The 18,951-nt window shown below is 41.7% G+C and overlaps 1 protein-coding gene across 1 annotated transcript; it reads left to right on the top strand.

Annotated features, from left to right (window-relative positions):
• Positions 1–6,914: 6,914 nt before the first annotated feature.
• On the top strand, positions 6,915–12,734 carry BCDIN3D (BCDIN3 domain containing RNA methyltransferase). The gene is made up of 2 exons (XM_008512622.2): positions 6,915–7,568; positions 11,413–12,734. The coding sequence occupies exons 1-2, from the start codon at positions 7,335–7,337 to the stop codon at positions 12,055–12,057; spliced, it is 879 nt and encodes a 292-aa protein (XP_008510844.1). The 5' UTR covers positions 6,915–7,334; the 3' UTR covers positions 12,058–12,734.
• The last annotated feature ends 6,217 nt before the right edge of the window (positions 12,735–18,951 follow it).

Here is an 18,951-nt window from a genome sequence, read left to right as displayed (position 1 = left end):
TTGTCAATGTTTTTTTTTTTACTGTTATAATGGATATCTCATGGTGGTCTTAGTTTGCATATCACTAATGGCTAGTGATGTTTAACATCTTTACATGTGTTTATTTGCCATTGGTATATCCTCTTCAGTGAAATGTTTCCAGACCTTTTGCATATTTTCTAATTAGATTGTTTGGATTTTTACTATCGAGTTTTAAGAGTTCTTTATTTTAGATACAAATCTTTTGTTGGATATGTGGTTTACAAATATCTTTTTCTTATCTGTAGCTTGCCTTTTTTATCCTCTTAACAAGATTTTTCACCAAGTAGAAGTGTTTAGTTTTAATGAAGTCCAATTCATTGATTTTTTTTTTTCTATTATGGATCACGTTTTTGGTGTCATATCCAAGAACTCTTCACAAGCCCTAGGTCCTATGTTTTCTTGTGAAAGTTTTACAGTTTTACATATTACATTTAAATCTCTCATCCATGTTGAGTTAATATTTGTATATGGTATGAGGTTTAAGTCGGGGTTCTTTTCACTTTTATTTTCTTTTTGCCTATTGATATTTAATTGCTCAAGGATCATTTGTTGAAAGGAATAATTCCTCTGTTTTTGAGACATGTCTACTCTCCAGATAGCAGAAGTGTCTGTTGCCATCAATTCCTGAAATTTTAGGGGATTTCACAGTATAAGTTGTATTTCTTCTTGACTTTCTTTTCCTAATGCCTTAGGAGTCAGCTAAGTTGGACCATTTGCCATCTGCTTTCCAGTGTCCCACATTTTGTCGCTGTTGTACTTTCTCCCATTTTCTTTGTCCTTGAGGGTTTGTGGCTTTTACTATCATTTTAATAGAGCTTTAGAAAAGAGTAAAAGTTAATGTGTGTGTGTGTGTGTGTGTGTGTGTGTGTGTGTGTGTGTGTGTGTCAATCCACCACTTTTAACTGGAAGTCTCTTATGCTCTTTTCAAGCCTGGTTCTCCTGCTTTCCTTTTACAGTCTATGAACTCTTATATATCCTTTCAATAAATTCCTTTCCTGTTTGTCAACTGGAGCTAGTTTTTGTTGCTTGCAACCAAGAATCCTGACTGACATAATGAAAATGATTTATTTCAAAGGAGAAAAAAGAGAGGATTCTGAAAATAGATCAAGGGATTCACTGTTAATCTGCAGGTCCTATGGGATTTTAAAAGGGACAAGAAAATAGTTTTAGGTTGTGAAGGGTAAATTATAGAAAGTCTATCCAAAAGATCTTCATATACATTCTCCATCTCAGTAATTAATGAAGATAGATTGTTGGCTTCATGAGTCCCTTAGGGTCTAAAATGCATCTTGGGAGACAGATGGAGGATGAGAAATATCCTTGTTTCTATTTTACGTTCCATTTGGGATTGAGGTAAAAAATACCAATATGGGAACAAGGAGAATCTGAAGTATAGACCAGATTAAATGAACTAATGTACAAAAACCCAGTATCAATCTTCTGGTGAATATTCCACAAATATTACTCCCTTTCTCCTCTCCCATCCTTTCTGGACAGAGGCCAGTTAGTTTTCTCCCAAATCTGTGTTTTCTTCTTCCTGGACACATTGCTGTATTCTGCGTCCCTCTTGCATCCAGGTGGCCCATGGATCTGAGTTCTGGCCAAAGGAATGTGTGTGGGAGTAAGGAATGCTTCTTCCAGATCTGGCTCCCAAATCATCCCTTGAGATTCTCCAGGCTCTCTCCTCCCTCATCTGCAACCAGACGCAGAGGACTCACTGGAGGACTCCGAGGTCCCAGGGAAAGGTGGGCCTTCTAGATAGGTCTATGACATCTCTGAGAAGCAGAAAGCCCTTCCCTCCTCTCCACTGGCTCACATTAGACTGTGACACGAGGGAGAAATAAACCTTTATGGTGGTAAGCCACTAAGATTTGGGGGTTGTCTGTTATAGCACTTAGCCTACCCTGACTAATTTGGCTCCATCTTTGGAGAAACTCCCTTTACCTCCTGTGTCTCAGTTTCCTCATCTGAAAATGAACGGTTCAGAATATGTGCTCTCTTGGTTGCCTTTCAGCTATAACATTCCATTTACAAATTGTATAGTTATTATTTCCATGTGGTTTAAAAGTCTACAAGGACTAATTACAGAATTTCTCGACTATAATCAGGAGTAAGTTCTCCATTTATCGATGGGTTGTGTTCCAAAAGTCCAGGTACAAATCCTTTGTTGGAACATTGTTTCTGTGAGAAAATAAATTCAATATTTTAAGATATACACAGATTCCTGTTTAACCCTCATTTCTGCTAACCCTGAGCCCCAGCTGGAGGCAGTGAGTGAGGTAGGAGAGCAGGGACTGAGCAGAGGCTCCGGGACGTGATTAGAAAGGGACAGGATGGGAGGGTAGGCGGGGCTAGACTATGGGTCAGGATATCAGTAGCACAAGGTTCCTCAGGAAGCCATACAAGCCATTATATGTGTGAATCATTCCTAACTTGAATATTTCCAACTTTATATATACCTCTTCATTATAACTGTGCTTGGGTACATGTTCTGGGTAGGGCAGAGATGAATTTACTGTGGAGCTAAGGAAGCTAAAGCTTCAGGGTCCCCAATTGCACAAAGGACTCTTCCAAGCCCCCAGAAATGTGTTCACAAGGTCATTTGTTTTTGTAAAGTTGGAAAAAGTAAGATATTTTAACCTCAGTAGGTTAAGACTGCTGTCTACTTCCCCTTTGACTTCCCCTCCTTCACATTTCCCCATGTGTCAGATAGCACTGCAATGGCCACAGGCATTTTTGGAATCCAGCTAAGGGGAAGTTTAGCTGGGGATACACTCCGTTTGGGATCTATTCACATGGTTTACAGCTACTTCCATGCACAGCTGAGCTATTACCCACTGCCCAGGTGAAGGAATAACCCCAAAAGCCTCTTACCTGCCACTGTGCTGACTACCTGATGTTATGACCTACGGGGGCAAGGCCAGAGTTCAAATCAAGATCTAAATGTGTCCTACAGCACTTGGCACTGGAAGTATGTGTCAGTAGAGGAGAATCAAGTTTTGAAAATATGTGAAGCCAGAAGCTAGTCTGAAGAAAATTCTTCCAGTTGTCAGATGTGCATAAGTATAAGCAGAGGATTCTGGCCTTACTGACATCCAGTCAAAACAAGCTTTGTCCTGTCGGCAATATACTCAGAACAGCATACGTGATTAAAAATGTACCATGCATTCTTTTCTTTTTTAATGGACACTGTTCAAAATACAATTTATCAAAATTCCTATCTTTACATTTTTTGATGACTTGACACAAACTACTGATATCAACGTAGACAATAAAAAAACTCATAATACACCATTTATAAAGAGGTTTTCAAAGACAAATTGGCTAGTAAATGTAGTCAATTTGAAGAGTATATGAAGATTTGAAGTGCTCTGGAATCTTATAGCTCACAGATGAAAGAAACTTAATCAAGGTTTTTCCCCAATTTGATAACAAACCTAAACATTTAATGACATTGCCAATAACAAATTGTGAACCTGAAAGAAACTGTTCTAAAGGATCAAATGATAAAACAAATTTGATCTGCCATGCTAAGAAAGGACTGAATTATCTTTCTAGTTCTCTGTACAAAATGGTATTATGAAATCATTGCAATCAAAGAGTATGCAACCAAAAATGTAATAAAAAAATAATATTCAAGTGTGACTGGCATTTAATTTATCAAACTATCATGGGAATTCTTTGTGATGTTTGTAGTATTTGTTAGCGTTAAAAAATTTGTAATTTGTTGTGATTTATTTTCTCATTATAAGTAAAATTAACGTTTACATCTATCTTGATATTTGTAATTTTTTGTCTTGAAAGCCCTGCAATCGTATAAGCATGAAACTCCACAAAACCTGGCCAACTGCAGCGCAGACCATGCCCTGAGGAGCTGCTACTATTTGAAGCACTGGGGCTGGTTACTCAGGCCCCGGGCCCAAGAGCTGAGTATTGGCAGGACATGCGGGCCCATCAGGCTCTGAAAAATGGACCCAGGTTTGAAAAGTTACCAGAGTGGATTACACTAAAATGCCTCTTTACGGGCTCACCTCCAAGGCATTTTTAGGTCCTCAGTAACATTACCAGGCCTACCCCTATCTTTGCTTCTTGAGGATCCCAGGATCAGGAGGAGCCTGCCATACACCATCTAGGCCTGGTGCCTATTTTTATCTGGTGAACGGTATTTTGAGAACTTAAAAACATGCCCGTGTCCTTAATGAAATTAAACACTTTACTGACAAAGAAATATACTGTGTTTAACAAGCAAACAGAAAAGTATTTACAAAATCAAGGTGATGCCAGCTCCTTGAAAATTAAGAATTCTCAAGTGTTTATGCTAGGATCATCTAGCAACAAAAAGCAATAAGCTTGGGTCACCAAAATCTTATTTTGGTAGAGAGAAATGGGGAGAGAAATGATACTAGTGCTGCTGTTTCCACCTCCCACCCTTTTCTAGCAGTTGTGCAGAGTACTGTGGTTCACCCAATTCCACTGTGACTTTTGGTCATTAACTTATGTCTCCAAATAGATCAGGCAGACTTGAAAGCATGAAGTAAAAACTAGGTGGAAAAGAGACAGAGCCCATTTTAACCTCTGATGGCACTGTCTGCAAGGGCCATGCTTCTGTCCCTTAGAAGAAGTTCAGCAAATTGCTGGCCTCAATGTAGCAGGAGGCCCCTTTAAAATGGCTAGCCAGGTGGAGAGCAGTCAGTACAACTCTGCTGACCCCTGGCTGAACCTGTAGGATATTCTGGGCCATACTGGCTTCTGATTTGAACCTGCTACCTAGGCTGACCCCTCAGTTTCTCTCCTTACCAGCTCTGCTTTTTTCCTATCTCTGGCTCAGCCCACATTTTACCTCTCACCATTCCACCATGCCTGTTTCAGTTCAGATCCTTTCTTCCTTACATTTTAGCTCTCCCAAAACAGACCTGGCTTTTAGTCACCTACTTGCATCCTCTACTGAGTTTGTTTTTGTTTCCTTAAATTTTATTTAATTGTGGAAGAACACTTAATATGAGATCTACCCTTTTAATAGATTTTTTTTTGAGGACAATTAGCCCTGAGCTAACTAACATCTGCTGCTAATCTTTCTCTCTCTCTTTTTTTTTTGCTGAGGAAGACTGGCCCTGAGCTAACATCTGTGCCCATCTTCCTCTGCTGTATATGTGTGATGCCTACCACAGCATGGCTTGATGAGCAGTGCCATGTCCACACCCGGGATCCGAACCAGCGAACCCAGGACCGCCGAAGCTGAACGTGCGCACTAACCGCTGCACCACCGGGCTGGCCCCTAATGGATTTTTAAGTGTACAAAATGTTATTGTTATGTACAGGCATAATGTCGTACATTAGATCTCCAGAACTTACTCATCTTGCATAACTGAAACTTTATACCCGTTGATTAGCAACTTCCCCTTTCCCTCTCCCTCCAGCCCCTAGCAACTACCATTCTATTCTTTGTTTCCATGAGTTTGACTATTTTAGATACCTTATATAAGTGAAATCATGCAGTATTTGTCCTTTCATGATCAGCTTATTTCACTTAGATTGTCCACAAGTTTCATCCATGTTGTCACATACGGCAGGATTTCCTTCTTTTTTAAGATGAATAATATTCCATTGTATGTATATACCACATTTCTTTTAACTATTCATCTGTTGATGAACATTTAAGCTGTTTCCACATCTTGGCTATTGCGAATAGTGTCGCAATGAACATGGGAATGCTAATATCTCTTCAAGATTCTGATTTCAATTCTTTTGGATAAATACCCAGAAATGGGATTGCTGGATCATATGGTAGTTCTTCTTTTAATTTTTTGAAGAACCTCCATACTGTTTTCCATAAAGCCTGCACCATTCAACATCCCCATCAACAGTGTCTGAAGGGTTCTCTACTTTCTCCAACACTTGTTGTCTTTTTGTTTTTTTATAATAGCCATCCTAACAGGCCTGAGGTGATATCTCATTGGGATTTTGATTTGCATTTCCTTGGTGATTAGTGATGTTCAGCATCTTTTCATATACCTGTAGGACATTTGTATGTTTCCTTTGGAGAAATGTCTATTAAAGTCCTTTGCTCATTTTTTAATCATGTTATTAGTTCTTAGCTATTGAGTTGTAGGAGTTCTTTATATATTTTGGAAATTAATTCCTTATTAGATATATGGTTTGCAAATATTTTCTCCCATTCTATAGGTTGCCTTTTTATTCTATCAGTGGTTTCCACTGCTGTGCAGACTCTTTTGTAGGTTGATATAGTCCCATTTGCCTATTTTTGCTTCTGCTGTCTGTGCTTTTGGTGTCATATCCATGAAATCGTTGCCAAGATCAATGTCAGGAAGCCTTCCTTTCCCCTGTTTCTTTCCAGGAGTTATACAGTTTCAGGTCTTACATTTAAGTCCTTAACCTATTTTGAGTTGATTTTTGTGTAAGATAAGGGTCCACTTTCATTCTTTTGCATATGAATAATCATTTTCCTAACACCATTTGTTGATACTGAGTTTTCATTCAACAAATATTTATTGAGCATCTTTGGGCCAGGCATTATGGTAGGCAAAGGGGATTCAAAGCTAAGAATAACACACGTAATAGTTGCAAGCTCACCGTCTGGAGCCAAACTGCCTGGGTTGAAATCCTGGTACCATCATTTCTAACTGAGTGCCCATGGGCAGGTTACCAATTTCGTCGTCCCTCAATATCCTTACATATATAAAAGAAATCATAATTATGGTCCTTTCCCCACAGGGTTAAGGTGAGGATTAAGTGAGTTATTATATGTAAAACCCTTAGTTTTCGCCTCTCAAGGAGCTCACAGATTACAGTTGCCCCTATGCACCTGTCCCACTTGGCAGGCAGAGACATCCGGGTCTTGCGGCACTTCAAGTGACCTGTAGCTCCTGCTACCCATTCCTGGAACCACGCGGTGAAGGGGTACAAGTTCCTTTATCACAGATTCGCTGTGTGACCCTGGACAAGTAATTTCTACTCTCTGGGTCTCAATGCATTTGTAAAGGAAGAAGTTGGGCCAAAATTGACTTCCAACATCGCAAGGAACTCCTTGTTCTGACTAGCCCATGGTTGAAATTATGTCAGCTTGGACAAGTGACTTAACCTGTCTGCGCTTGATAATATTACTAACCACCTCCTAGGTTGTGGTTCCACAAGGCGACGCAGGCCCGACGTCATCGCTCGCTCAGAAGACGCCAGCCTTCATCCCCACTCTCCTCTGCATTCAGCGCACGCGCGCAGGCGCCGCGGCCGCGTTCCTCCGGCCGCAAGTACCCGACTTCCGGTTCCGCGGGGACCGGGAGGCCAGACCGAGGCTAATGGCGGCGTCCGGGAAGCAGGCTACCGGGACCGTTGAGGAGGCCTCGGCGGAAGACGAACGGCGAATCCTGGAGCCCGGGGCCGCCCCTTTCGGAAATTTCCCTCATTATTCTCGCTTCCACCCTCCCGAGCAACGGCTCCGCCTCCTGCCCCCGGAGCTCCTTCGCCGGCTCTTCCCGCAGAGTCCGGAGATGAGACCGATCCTGGGGCTCGACGTGGGGTGTAACTCCGGGGTGAGTGCCGGGGGAGGGATCGGAGGTGCGGGAGCCGAGCGGTGGCCTTCCTCCGCGTTCGCTGGGCGTCTGGCTTGGATGTGACATCACACCCGTCACAGCTTTCCCCAAATGAGTTGAAAGGCGCAGCATTGGCCGACCCGGTGCTGCTGCTCCCTGACCTCCAGGGCCCCACCGCCAACTCTCTCGGGAACCTTGGAGAGGAGTCATTTTCAACTACGTTCCGAGTTCCCGCGTCCCCTCTCTGCGTTCGCCCTCTGCCAACTCCCCTGGTGCGGGGGCTGGGGGAGGGCACCGTATTTGGGCTTCCTGCGTTTGCCTCCTGTCCAGCGTGGCTGGCGACCTGGCTGGGGAAGGGGGTGCTTCCGGAGACCCACGTTTGGGAGCATGGGCTTGGGACGGGTTTACTGGGAAAAATGAGCCAGGGCTGACTGAATCATGTCCGGGATTAAGATTCGTGAGCCGTACAGTGCACGACGCATGCTGGAGCCAAGTGGATATTTATTTAAAAAGCAGTGAGTTGACTGAGTACAGTGGAGAGGATCGAGAAGAAAAATACAGCATTCTGCCAGAGGAAAGCATTGCCACATCTTACCGCAAAGTATTCTTAGGCGTATAATGAACGATTGTAGTTAAACCACATGCAAAACAGCGGAATGTCCCTCTGACACCTATTTGTAGCCACTAGATATCCTAGAAAAGAAGGCATTGTGAACCTATGGTTGCAAATGCATCGAAAGTTAGTGCCCTCCCTCCATTCCAGACCCGGAGCAGGAGTGGGTAAGGAGAATTTTATTGGGTTGCTGGCCTTAGGCAGAAGAGACTTTGGTGGAGGCTTGAAGGCTATAGGGACACAGCTGATAAAGGGGAGGGGGACATTTGGATACAGACTCAAAGCTGGAATGAGCAGATGTGTGGGTGTCTGGGTATCCCCTGCAAACATTTCTCTATGGGGATGATACGGGAAATCAGAGAGGAAAAGCAATGGAAAAGAAAGATTGGATTTAAGGCTTGGGATTTCATGAAAGGCATTAGGAAACCACGGGCGATTTCAAAGTTGAGAGTAGTATATTTATATATGCACATTAAGAGGCAAGGACACAGTTGCCTCTATAACTAGGTCAGCTGTTCCTAAACCTAGCTGTTCATTTAGGGAGCTTTTTATTTTGCACTTAAAAAATGCTTACACTTAATAAAATGAAAAAATTCAAAATACAAAGGGGCATATAGTAAAAAGTAAGTCTCTAGTCCTGACCCTAAATCCTCCTTTTTTCCCTACACAATGGCAACTGCTGTTTGTAATTGCTTAGGTATGTATCCTATGTGTACACAAGCGTTTATGTATGTATAAAGATCTCACATCTTTTAGTTTACAAATAGTAGCACACTGGTTTGCACTTGCTTTTCATTTAATAAGTTGGAGAATAGCCATGTCACTGCATTCTTTTGTAGCAGCTTCATAATATTTTATTGTATAGATGTGCCACAATTTATGGGGTGCTTTGTGTAAATTTTAAAAACTCCTAGGCCCCACTCTAGACCTACCGAATGAGGATCTTGGGGGGTACTGAGCCCTTGAGTCTATTTTCTTGGGTTTTTTTGTTTTTGGTGAAGAGGATTGGCCCTGAGCTAACATCTGTGTCAGTCTATTTTGTATGTGGGACACCGCCACAGCATGGCTTGATGAACAGTGTGTAGGTCCATTCCCAGGATCCAAACCTGTGAACCCCAAGCCACCAAAGTAGGGCACTCTGACTTAACCACTATGCCACTGGGCTGGCCCCTGTATTTTCTTTTTTTAAGCTTCCAAGGGACCCTAGGATTGGGGAGTTGAGGATGGAGCAGATGAAGAGATGTGGTGGAGGAGGGACTGATGTGACAAAATGACTGGTCAGATGTGGGGGACACCCAAGATCAGATAGGAAGAGGGAGACAGCAAAGAGAGTGATGAGGAGAAAACTAAGCAGCATAGTATAGGACCTTACTACTCAAAGTGTGGTCCTTGAACTACAGCATTGGCATGATTTGGAAGCTTATTAGAAATACAGAATCTCTGCCCTCACCCCAGATCCACCAAATCAGCATCTTTATTTTAATAAGATCCCTAAGTGATTTATATGCCTGTTAAAGTGTGAGAAGACTAGTATAGAAGAAACTACCTAATTTGGCCTAGATCTTGCCGTGTACTAACCATGTGACATTGGAGAAGTCACTAGCTCTGAACCATAAGTTTTAAAATACAGGTTTTGGGGCTGGCCCGGTGGCCGAGTGGTTAAGTTCGAGCGCTGCACTGTGTTGGCCCAGGGTTTCGCTGGTTCAGATCCTGGGCACTGACACAGCACCACTCATCAGGCCACGTTGAGGCGGCGTCCCACATGCCACAAGTAGAAGGACCCACAACTAAAATATACAACTGTGTACTGGAGGGATTTGGGGAGAAAAAGCAGAAAGAAAAAAAAATAGATTGGCAACAGTTGTTAGCTCAGGTGCCAATCTTTAAAAGTAAATAAATAAATAAAATACAGGTTTTTTGGAGGGAACTATGCCACACCTAGAGAAAATTGTATAAAACATAAATTTATACTTTGTAAATTGTTATAAAGCAGACACCATTATGACCACTGTCCAGATCAAGAATAAAACATTGTCAGCACCCCAGAAGTCCCCCATATGCCTTTTCCTATTCATAAACCCTCTCCACCCAGAGGTAACAACTAGCCTGACTTCTATTATTTTTGTGTCCTTGCTTTTCTTTATAGCTTACTATTTTTATATCCCTAAACAATGTGGTTTGCTTTTATCCATTTTGAACTTCATATAAATGGAAGCTTGCTATGTATTTTCTTTAGTGTCTTGCTTTTTTACTCAGCATTATATATTTGTGAGAATCATCCATGTTGCAACACTGAGCTGAATTACTTCATTTTCAACTACTATTTAGTATTCCATCTTAATATACCACATTTATTTATCCACACTACTATTATTGGACATCTGGGTTGTTTCCAGCCACACTTTCTTCACCTGCACAAAGGGCATAAATATATTCCTTACAGGATTGTTGCACAGAGCAAATGAGGTAGTAAATAGGAAAATGCCTGGAAAAAGTGGATTAGAACAACACAAATTTGAGTTAGTTACAATGGTTATAGAAGTCAAAGTTAAAGAAGGGAGATGAATCAAAAAGCTGCTAAGATGGTGGAAATCAGAAATCATTGGATTTGGCTAGAAGGAGGCCAGCAGTGACTGGGGAGTGGTGGATGCAGAAGCAGAATAAGTCTCAGAAGGGGGTGGTGAAGCATAAGACAGGTAGTAAAACTGAAGCTGTAGAGTGAAGGCTGAAGGAGGACTTTTTGGAATCCAGACTTTCCCAACCACAGGCCTGAGAAGCAGGTTTTTATAAGATGGTGCTTACTCTATTCCACCTTGCTGGTAAGGAACACTGGTTATGCCCGTTGAACCCTTTACTTGTCCCTGGGGTCTGAGATGCCCCCAAAAAGAAAAAGTAGTGAGTCTACCAGCATATTACTTAAGCTGGAAAATACTGCTGTAGGCTCCTGTGCTTCACACATTGGACTGTAGCTTTCAGCTATACAACCCAACCCACCATCAGTGTCAGGGGCGTAGAGAGAGAATGCATCTCAACCTGAGACCCCAGGAGGGCCCTGAGAGCCTGCTCTGGGGAAAATTTTTTGGGTAACCTCCTTAGGCTATAGTTTAAGAGCCTCACATCCTATAAAGCCAAGAGTAAGTGGCAGTCTCAGTGGGAGGATAAAAGATAGAGGTTTCTCTTCCATTCACTGGTTGAGAGCTGCAATGACAAAGCTCTTTTGGATTCCTCTAGGATCTGAGTGTGGCTCTATACAAACATTTCCTTTCCCTACGTGATGGGGAGACCTGCTCAGATGCCTCAAGAGAACTCCATTTCCTCTGCTGTGACATAGATCCAGTCCTGGTGGAGAGAGCTGAAAAACAATGCCCTTTTCCTGATGCCTTGACCTTTATCACCCTGGACTTCATGAACCAAAGGACTCGGAAAGTTCTCTTGAGTTCTTTCTTAAGCCAGTTTGGACGTTCAATCTTTGACATTGGCTTCTGCATGTCGATAACCATGTGGATTCATCTGAACCATGGAGACCATGGCCTCTGGGAGTTCCTGGCCCACCTTTCCTCCCTTTGCCGCTACCTCCTTGTGGAGCCACAGCCCTGGAAGTGTTACCGGGCAGCTGCAAGGCGTCTCCGGAAGCTAGGCTTCCATGATTTTGACCACTTCCGCTCCCTTGCCATCCGAGGTGATATGGCCAATCAGATTGTGCAGATCTTGACCCAGGACCATGGCATGGAATTAGTATGCTGCTTTGGCAACACCAGCTGGGACCGAAGTCTTCTGCTCTTCAGGGCAAAACAAACCACAGAGACTCATCCAATGCCTGAATCACTGCTGGAAGAAGGGAAAGAAAGGAACAGATTAAGATTCTGGAGACAGTGAGATGGGAGGGTGGGAAGATGAGGAAAGAGATATTGAAGGGTTTTATACTAAGAATTAAATTCATTTTCCTTAACTCCTGATAGTTAGGCAGCCACAAAACCTGGCAGAGGCTTTTGACAAAATGTCCAAGACATGCAGATGAAAGGATCAGTATCTGTTCCCCATTGTTTGGGATGATCCCTGCGGAGAATGCATCTGTGGAGCAGCGAGCCGATCTGTCTGGATTGAGAATGCCTAGAAAAAGTGATCCTGGTTCTGTGATATGGAAGGAGCTGCTTTTGGTGGTTATTTAGAAAGACTTAGACCAGGCTAGCCTTAGATTGTATCAGTTCTCTGGGCTCCTTGAATCTGATCTGGCTTCTTCTGGACTTACTTGTCCTGCCTTCGGGCAAAACCTCACAATACAATCTGGAATAAAGGGTCATTGGCCTGGCTCAAGGAGAGGGTTAGTAGGAAAACATCTTATTTTTCCTGAGCAGGTTAAGTCTCCAATATGCCCAGGCTCGGCACAACAGATACAGATACTAACCAAGATGCATTGACTGGCATTGAAAAGATGTTTACCAGGTTTAAATTATGAACCCAAAATCCAGCTGGTAAAAATGAAATGAATGAAGTGGGATTGTATACTATATATATAATTATGTATTATATATAATAAAAGTGACTTGAATATGGTTGAGAATGTCCTATGAATCTGGGGTGGATAAGAAACTTCTGCTTTTAACCACTTTATCCAGGGAGTTTCAGCTCAAGAAAAAGAATGTCACTCAAGCTCAGAACAGAAAACATGCCAGCAAGTCAGTTAATTCTGGACTTTTTTGTCAGTGTCCTCTGCCAAAGCACACCAATATGGGGGAGAGGGGGACACCAATATGGCTGACGGGTGGGGAATATGTGCAGGGAAGCATGCATAAAATGCAGTCTACAATTGGCTGACTACAGCATAAATGCTGTGGGATAGGTGTTACTCATGTCTGTCAGGTTTTGATTTTTAAAACGCCTGTGAGTTGAACCTAAGGGAAAGTGGAAGATGGAGAAAGATTTGTTTGGTGGAAATAAGATAGAAAAACCAGACATACCTAGCAAAGAAGGGAGATTGCGTTGATGAGCTTCAGAATCCCTAAGATCTTTTTATTTTCTGAATTGAAGTTAGAGAAGGAGGAGCAGGGAACAAGAGAGTCTGAACCACCAATTAGAGGTTGGACTTCTTGATGGAGAAGTTAGTAAAAATTCCTATAAGGCATTTGAACTTTATGCACGAGAGAGCAGAAGCCAGTGCAGTCTCTGAACAATAGGAGGATGGAACCAAAACCTTCATTTAGGAAAACTGATTTTTCTATATTGTGCAAGATAATTGTGTAACAGTTGGTGCCATTTCCAATCTCAATTAGACTCCAATACTACTTTTCAATCTTTTTATATTGCTGCTCCTGATCACTTTTATCATAGTGACTCTTCCAGACTTACCCTTCTGCAGGCTCTTGACTGTCCCTGCTCCGTTAATCTAAGGAGATGACCTAACCACCACCTAGTGCCATTCTGGTTTGCTGTGTCAGGAAGTCTTTTTTTGCACTCAGTCTTGAACCCCTTCATTTTCTCACCTTTTCACTTCTAAACTAAGCCAGTGAGCCTTTCCCCAAATAACCTCTGCCTAATTTCCTGATCCCAACCTCTCCAAAATTGTGCTTTATTGAGGATCCCCTTGGTGTCTCCTTGGCCTTATTGACTCCTTCCTGTCCAGCTATCAACATGCTCAATTCTCCCTTCTTCAAAACCATCAACTTTTCCTATATCTTATCTCCCCCTCAATCTTATGCAATCTTTCCTTCCATCTCTTCACCACCAAATGTGAGCAAAGCTCTTAGAAGAGTAGACCCGACAGCTTCTGCTCACTCACCTCCCATTCATCATTGGCCACCTGAGTGCCAAATTCTTGGGCCTCTTCAGTCTTCCTCCTGGGCCATGGCACCATTCAACACTGTTGACTCCTTCCTGAACCATTTTCCATGTATTCTCTTCCTATCTTTTAGTTTCTCTCTACTCCTTAAGCAATTGGTTCAAATTTTAATTTGGATAAGAATTACCTGGAAGTCCTGAATTCATCTCCAGAAACAGTGGTTCAGTCAGGAATGGGGCTTAGGAATGTTTTTGGTTTGGTTTGGTTTGATTTGTTTTTTTCCTTTTTTTTTTACTGTGGTAAAATACATGTAACATAAAGTTTATCATTTTACCTTTTTTTTTTTTATGGTGAGGAAGATTGGCCCTGAGCTAACATCTGTTGCCAATCTTCCTCTTTTTCTTTTGCTTGAGGAGGACTGTCACTGAACCAACATCTGTACCAGTCTTCCAGCATTCTCCATATGGGATCCCGCCACAGTGTGGCTTGATAAGTGGTGTATAGGTCCATGCCCAGGATGCGAACCTACGAACCCTGGGCCACCAAAGCGGAGTGTGCAAACCCAACCACTGCGCCACCAGGCCGGCCCCTCATTTTAACTATGTTTAAGTGTACAATTATGCAGCATTAAATACATTCACAATGAGGAATCTGTTTTTAACAGGCACCCTAGATGATTCTGATGCAAGCAGAAATAGACCACAGTTCCACCATTTGATTGCTTAGAGTTCCTTAGGGTCCATCCAGTCCTCTTCATATTTTTCCTGGGGTGAGTTCCTCTACTCCCATGCCTTTACTACATATATGCTAATAATCCCAGAATATATTGGTAGCCCCACCTTCACAGTTACAGATTAATGTTTTTTCCGATTTGTAGTCATATCCCCCTAGATGGTTCTTAGGCACCTCAAATTCAACATATCCCAAAAGCAAACTCATTACCCTCATTCCAAACCTAATCCTATCTCAGCTGTTGGCATCCACCCATTGCTCAAGCTACAAACTTCAGCTGACTGTCCTCACTTATACTCCCCACATCAAAATAGTCAGAAAGTCCAGTAAATTCTACCCATAACATGGAAGTCCTGTTTATCCCACCCGTCTGGCTGGCGCCTCTCAGCGGTTTCTGTGTTAAGGCATCTATCCTCCAGTCCATTCTCTGTTCTGCTTCCAGTGTTGTTTCTCAGCTAGCTAGCTATGCTGGTATCATGCTTAACAACCTTCACTGGTTTCCTAGTAGCAAGAGTCCTGTCCTTTATCCACTGCCTCACCCAATGTTGTTCAATAAGTTAGCCACTTGCTATTTAAATTTAAATTAAGTAAAATGAAATAAAATTTAAATTCAGCTCCTCAGTCATACTAGCCACATTTCAAGTGTTCAGTAGCCGTATGTGACTAGTGGCGACTTTACTGGACAGCACAGATATAGAACATTTCCATTGTTGCAGAAAGTTGTGTTGGACAGTACTGGTCTTCATGCCTTTCCTCTACCCACCAGCCACGCTGAACTTCTCACCTACCACCCTCTCAGACTTGCCATGTCCTTTCATACCTCTGAGACTAGCACAAACTCCTTCTGCTTCCCTTCTCTCTCCCTCAACTTTCCCCTTGCACCTAGTTGAACTGTTTGTCCTAAAAGGCAGCCCAGATGCTATATTTTCTCAGAAATCTTCCCCAACTCCTGTAGCACTTTGCATTTGTTACTACATTCTAGTGGGGACTTTTCATAGAAACTTCTATTACAGTATTTACCTCATCATATTATAGATGTTTATATGCCTCTTTCCCACCACCGCAAGACTGATCTCCTCAAGCCCAACTTATCTTTGTCCATTTCAAGGCCTTGATTATTGATGGCTTGGGAGAGGACAGCAGATCAAAACTAGATATAAAAATGTGGAAGTCATTCATATAGGTGATTCATATTTAATAAGTAGTAAATTCCAAAAATAAGTAAATATGATAAGAGGGGACCAGGTCTTAGGTCTGAGAGCTGCTAATACTTATTGAGTGAGAGGAAAAAAGAGAAACCAAAAGAGGTCTGGTTAGAAACAGGAGAAAAGAAAACAAAAAAAAGATAATAATAAAGCACCATGTGCCAGACAACAGAACTTTAACCTCTCTGAGCCTCAGTTTACTGATTTGCCCAACTGAAATAACAAGACCTTCTTTTTCCTATGCCCAAATGAACTAAAAGATGTGAAGGTATTTTGCAGAATATAGAGTGTTAAACAAAAACAAGATGCTATTACACTCAGTAAGCATGCCATAGACCACAACTGTGCTTGTTAGATCAAAGGCTTACGCGAAAAGCATCTCATTTCTGTAGAAAACTGGCATCTTACTATCTTTAATAATTTGCTTTTTAGGATAAGGAAGTAAGGGGTTCAGCTGAGCACTACAGAGCATTTTAAAGGAAGCAATGCTGGGAGGGAGTGATCATTGCTGGTGGAAATGGTCTCAGGGATCACAGTGGTTACAGATGTGAATTTACCTACTTCTCTGTTGATCCTAAGAACACTCTGAAACCTTTTGTGACCCTGCTTGTGCTCTCTCCCTTCACTAAGCTGATGCAAAGGAATGTGTATGGGACTGTGACAGGCTGAATAACTGTCCCCCAAGATGTCCACATCTTAACCCCTAGAACTTGTGAATGCTGCCTTAGATGGCAAAAGGCACTTTCTAGATGTGTGCAAATGTGTAGTCGTGTAGATTAAGGATCTTGATTAAGGACTTCGAGATTAGGAGATTAATCTGGATTATCAGGATGGGCCCTGAATGTAATCACAAGTCTCCTTACAAGAGGGAGGCAAAGGGAGATGTGACCACACTGGGAGGTGTAATGACAGAAGCAAACAGAGTGATGTAAGGAAGGTCTGTGAGCCAAGAAATGCAATTAGAAAAAGCAAGGAAATGGACTCTCCCATGAAGCCTCAAGAAGGAATGCAGCTCGCCAACACCTTGATTTTAGACTTCTGACCTCCGGACTGTAAGAAAATAAATTTGTGTTGTTTTAAACCACTAAGTTTGTGATGATTTGTTACAGCAGGAACAAGAAACTAACACAGAGGCCCTGACTACAATGAGACTAGGCTACAAGCCAAGTGGCACCTGTCCCAGATAACTTCTTGATGGCAGAAAATGGTCCTGATGACTAAAGGAATAGGCTGGGGCTCCATCTACATGGTTAACTGAGGAATTTTCAGTCATTAAAAGCTTTGGGGGATGCTTCAGCATCTGAGCCTCACCTCTTCCCAACGAACATTTCTGTTGGTTGAGCAGTTACCTGACCTGTTGGGAGGAACCACTGTATTTCAAGTCTGTAGCAGTCTCAAATAAGATGTGTAAATAGTGCTCATAAAGATGAAAGCTGGTACCGAGAAGGCAATGATTACACAATGGCCTATGAGAACCCTTGGAGACCGTGAGAATATCTTTGGCCAGAATGAAGATGTCCTTCTGAGCAGTAGTGAGAAGTAACAGTAATCTTCGCCATTTAAGTAGAGTCTGGATGGAATATTTAAAGTAAAAAGAGAACCATAAGCATACTGGAGAAAAAAGGTAATTTTAAAAAGTGGAGTACTTTCTAAACATAAAAAACCCAAAAGCCGTACAGGAAAAGTTCAATAAATTTGACTACCTAAAGCAAAAAAAGGAAAAATCCAGTAAAGTCACATGACAAACTACCAACTAGGAAAACAATTTGCAATACCTGTGACAAACAAAGGGGGAATTTAATTATACATAATACAAACGACTCTTATACATCTATTAGAAAAAGATGGTCACAGAAAATGATAATGACAGATAAACACCTGGAAACTTGTTCAGTCTTCCTCCTTATTAATTACATGCAAATAAAAACAATGAAAGAACATTTCATCACTTAGAACAGTATTCACAAAATTTTTACACAGTGATGGTGAGAATGTGGGGGAAAAAGGTATTCTTATACCCTGTTAGAGGGAATAGAAATTAGCATGACCATTTCGGGAGGTAATTTGTCAATATTTGTCAAGACATATACTGCACATACCCAGGAATTCCACTGCTAGGAGTTTATCTTGTGGATATACTCACACAAGCATGCAAGGATGTGTGTACAATGTTATCCATTACAGTTGGTTGATGAAAGTGAAAAGCTGGAGGCAGCCTAAATACTCATCAGTAGGAAACAAATAATATGGTACAGCCATAAATGGATTACAATGCAATTGTTAAAAAGAACAAAGTGGATCTATATATACTAACACAGAAAGGTCTCCAAGATATTTTAAGTGCAAGAAGTAAGGTGCTGAACAGTATGAATGGTAAGATCCCACTTTGGTACCTTTTGAAAAGAATATACATATGGAAGGTAATAAAACATGTAAAAGTGAAAAATCAAAGAACACTATAAGCATATTTATTCATATCGAAGAATCAGCCAAAAAGGTAAAATGGTTCATTGTTGGGGTGGGAAATGCAGCAAATAATTGCTTCTATATTAGTTGATTTTCTAACCATATACACATAATGCTTTTAAAAAATAGTTTTAAATTAAAAAAGTTTAATAAAATTAAGTAATGTCTTTCTAAAAATAACTATCTAAAAGAACTCTCATCCCCATTGCCCTGCCCACCTGTCTAACTTTTCCCTCACAGCATAGCCAAAATTCTTGAAAGAGTTTTAAACACTTCTTGTCTCCATTCCTTATGTTATACATCTTTTTTAACCCTTCAAAATCTGGTTTTGCCGAAGTCACCAATGATGTGGGGCTAAAATCAGCGGGTATGTCTCAGTCCTGATCCAACTTGACATCAGCAGTATGGGGAACTATTTGGTCTCTTTTTTTTTCTGAGGAAGCTTTGCCCTGAGCTAACATCCATGCCAGTCTTCCTCTATTTTTTAGTATGTGGGCCACCAGCACAGCATGGCCAATAACAGAGCAGTGTAGGTCCATGCCTGGGAACTGAACCCAGGCCACTGAAGCAGAGTGTGCTGAACTTAACCAC

This window comes from Equus przewalskii, chromosome 5 (genome assembly GCF_037783145.1).
Source record: "Equus przewalskii isolate Varuska chromosome 5, EquPr2, whole genome shotgun sequence".
NCBI lineage: Eukaryota > Metazoa > Chordata > Mammalia > Perissodactyla > Equidae > Equus > Equus przewalskii.
The sequence above is the reverse complement of the archived record's forward strand: the minus strand, read 5'-3'. Positions and strand labels throughout refer to the sequence as shown.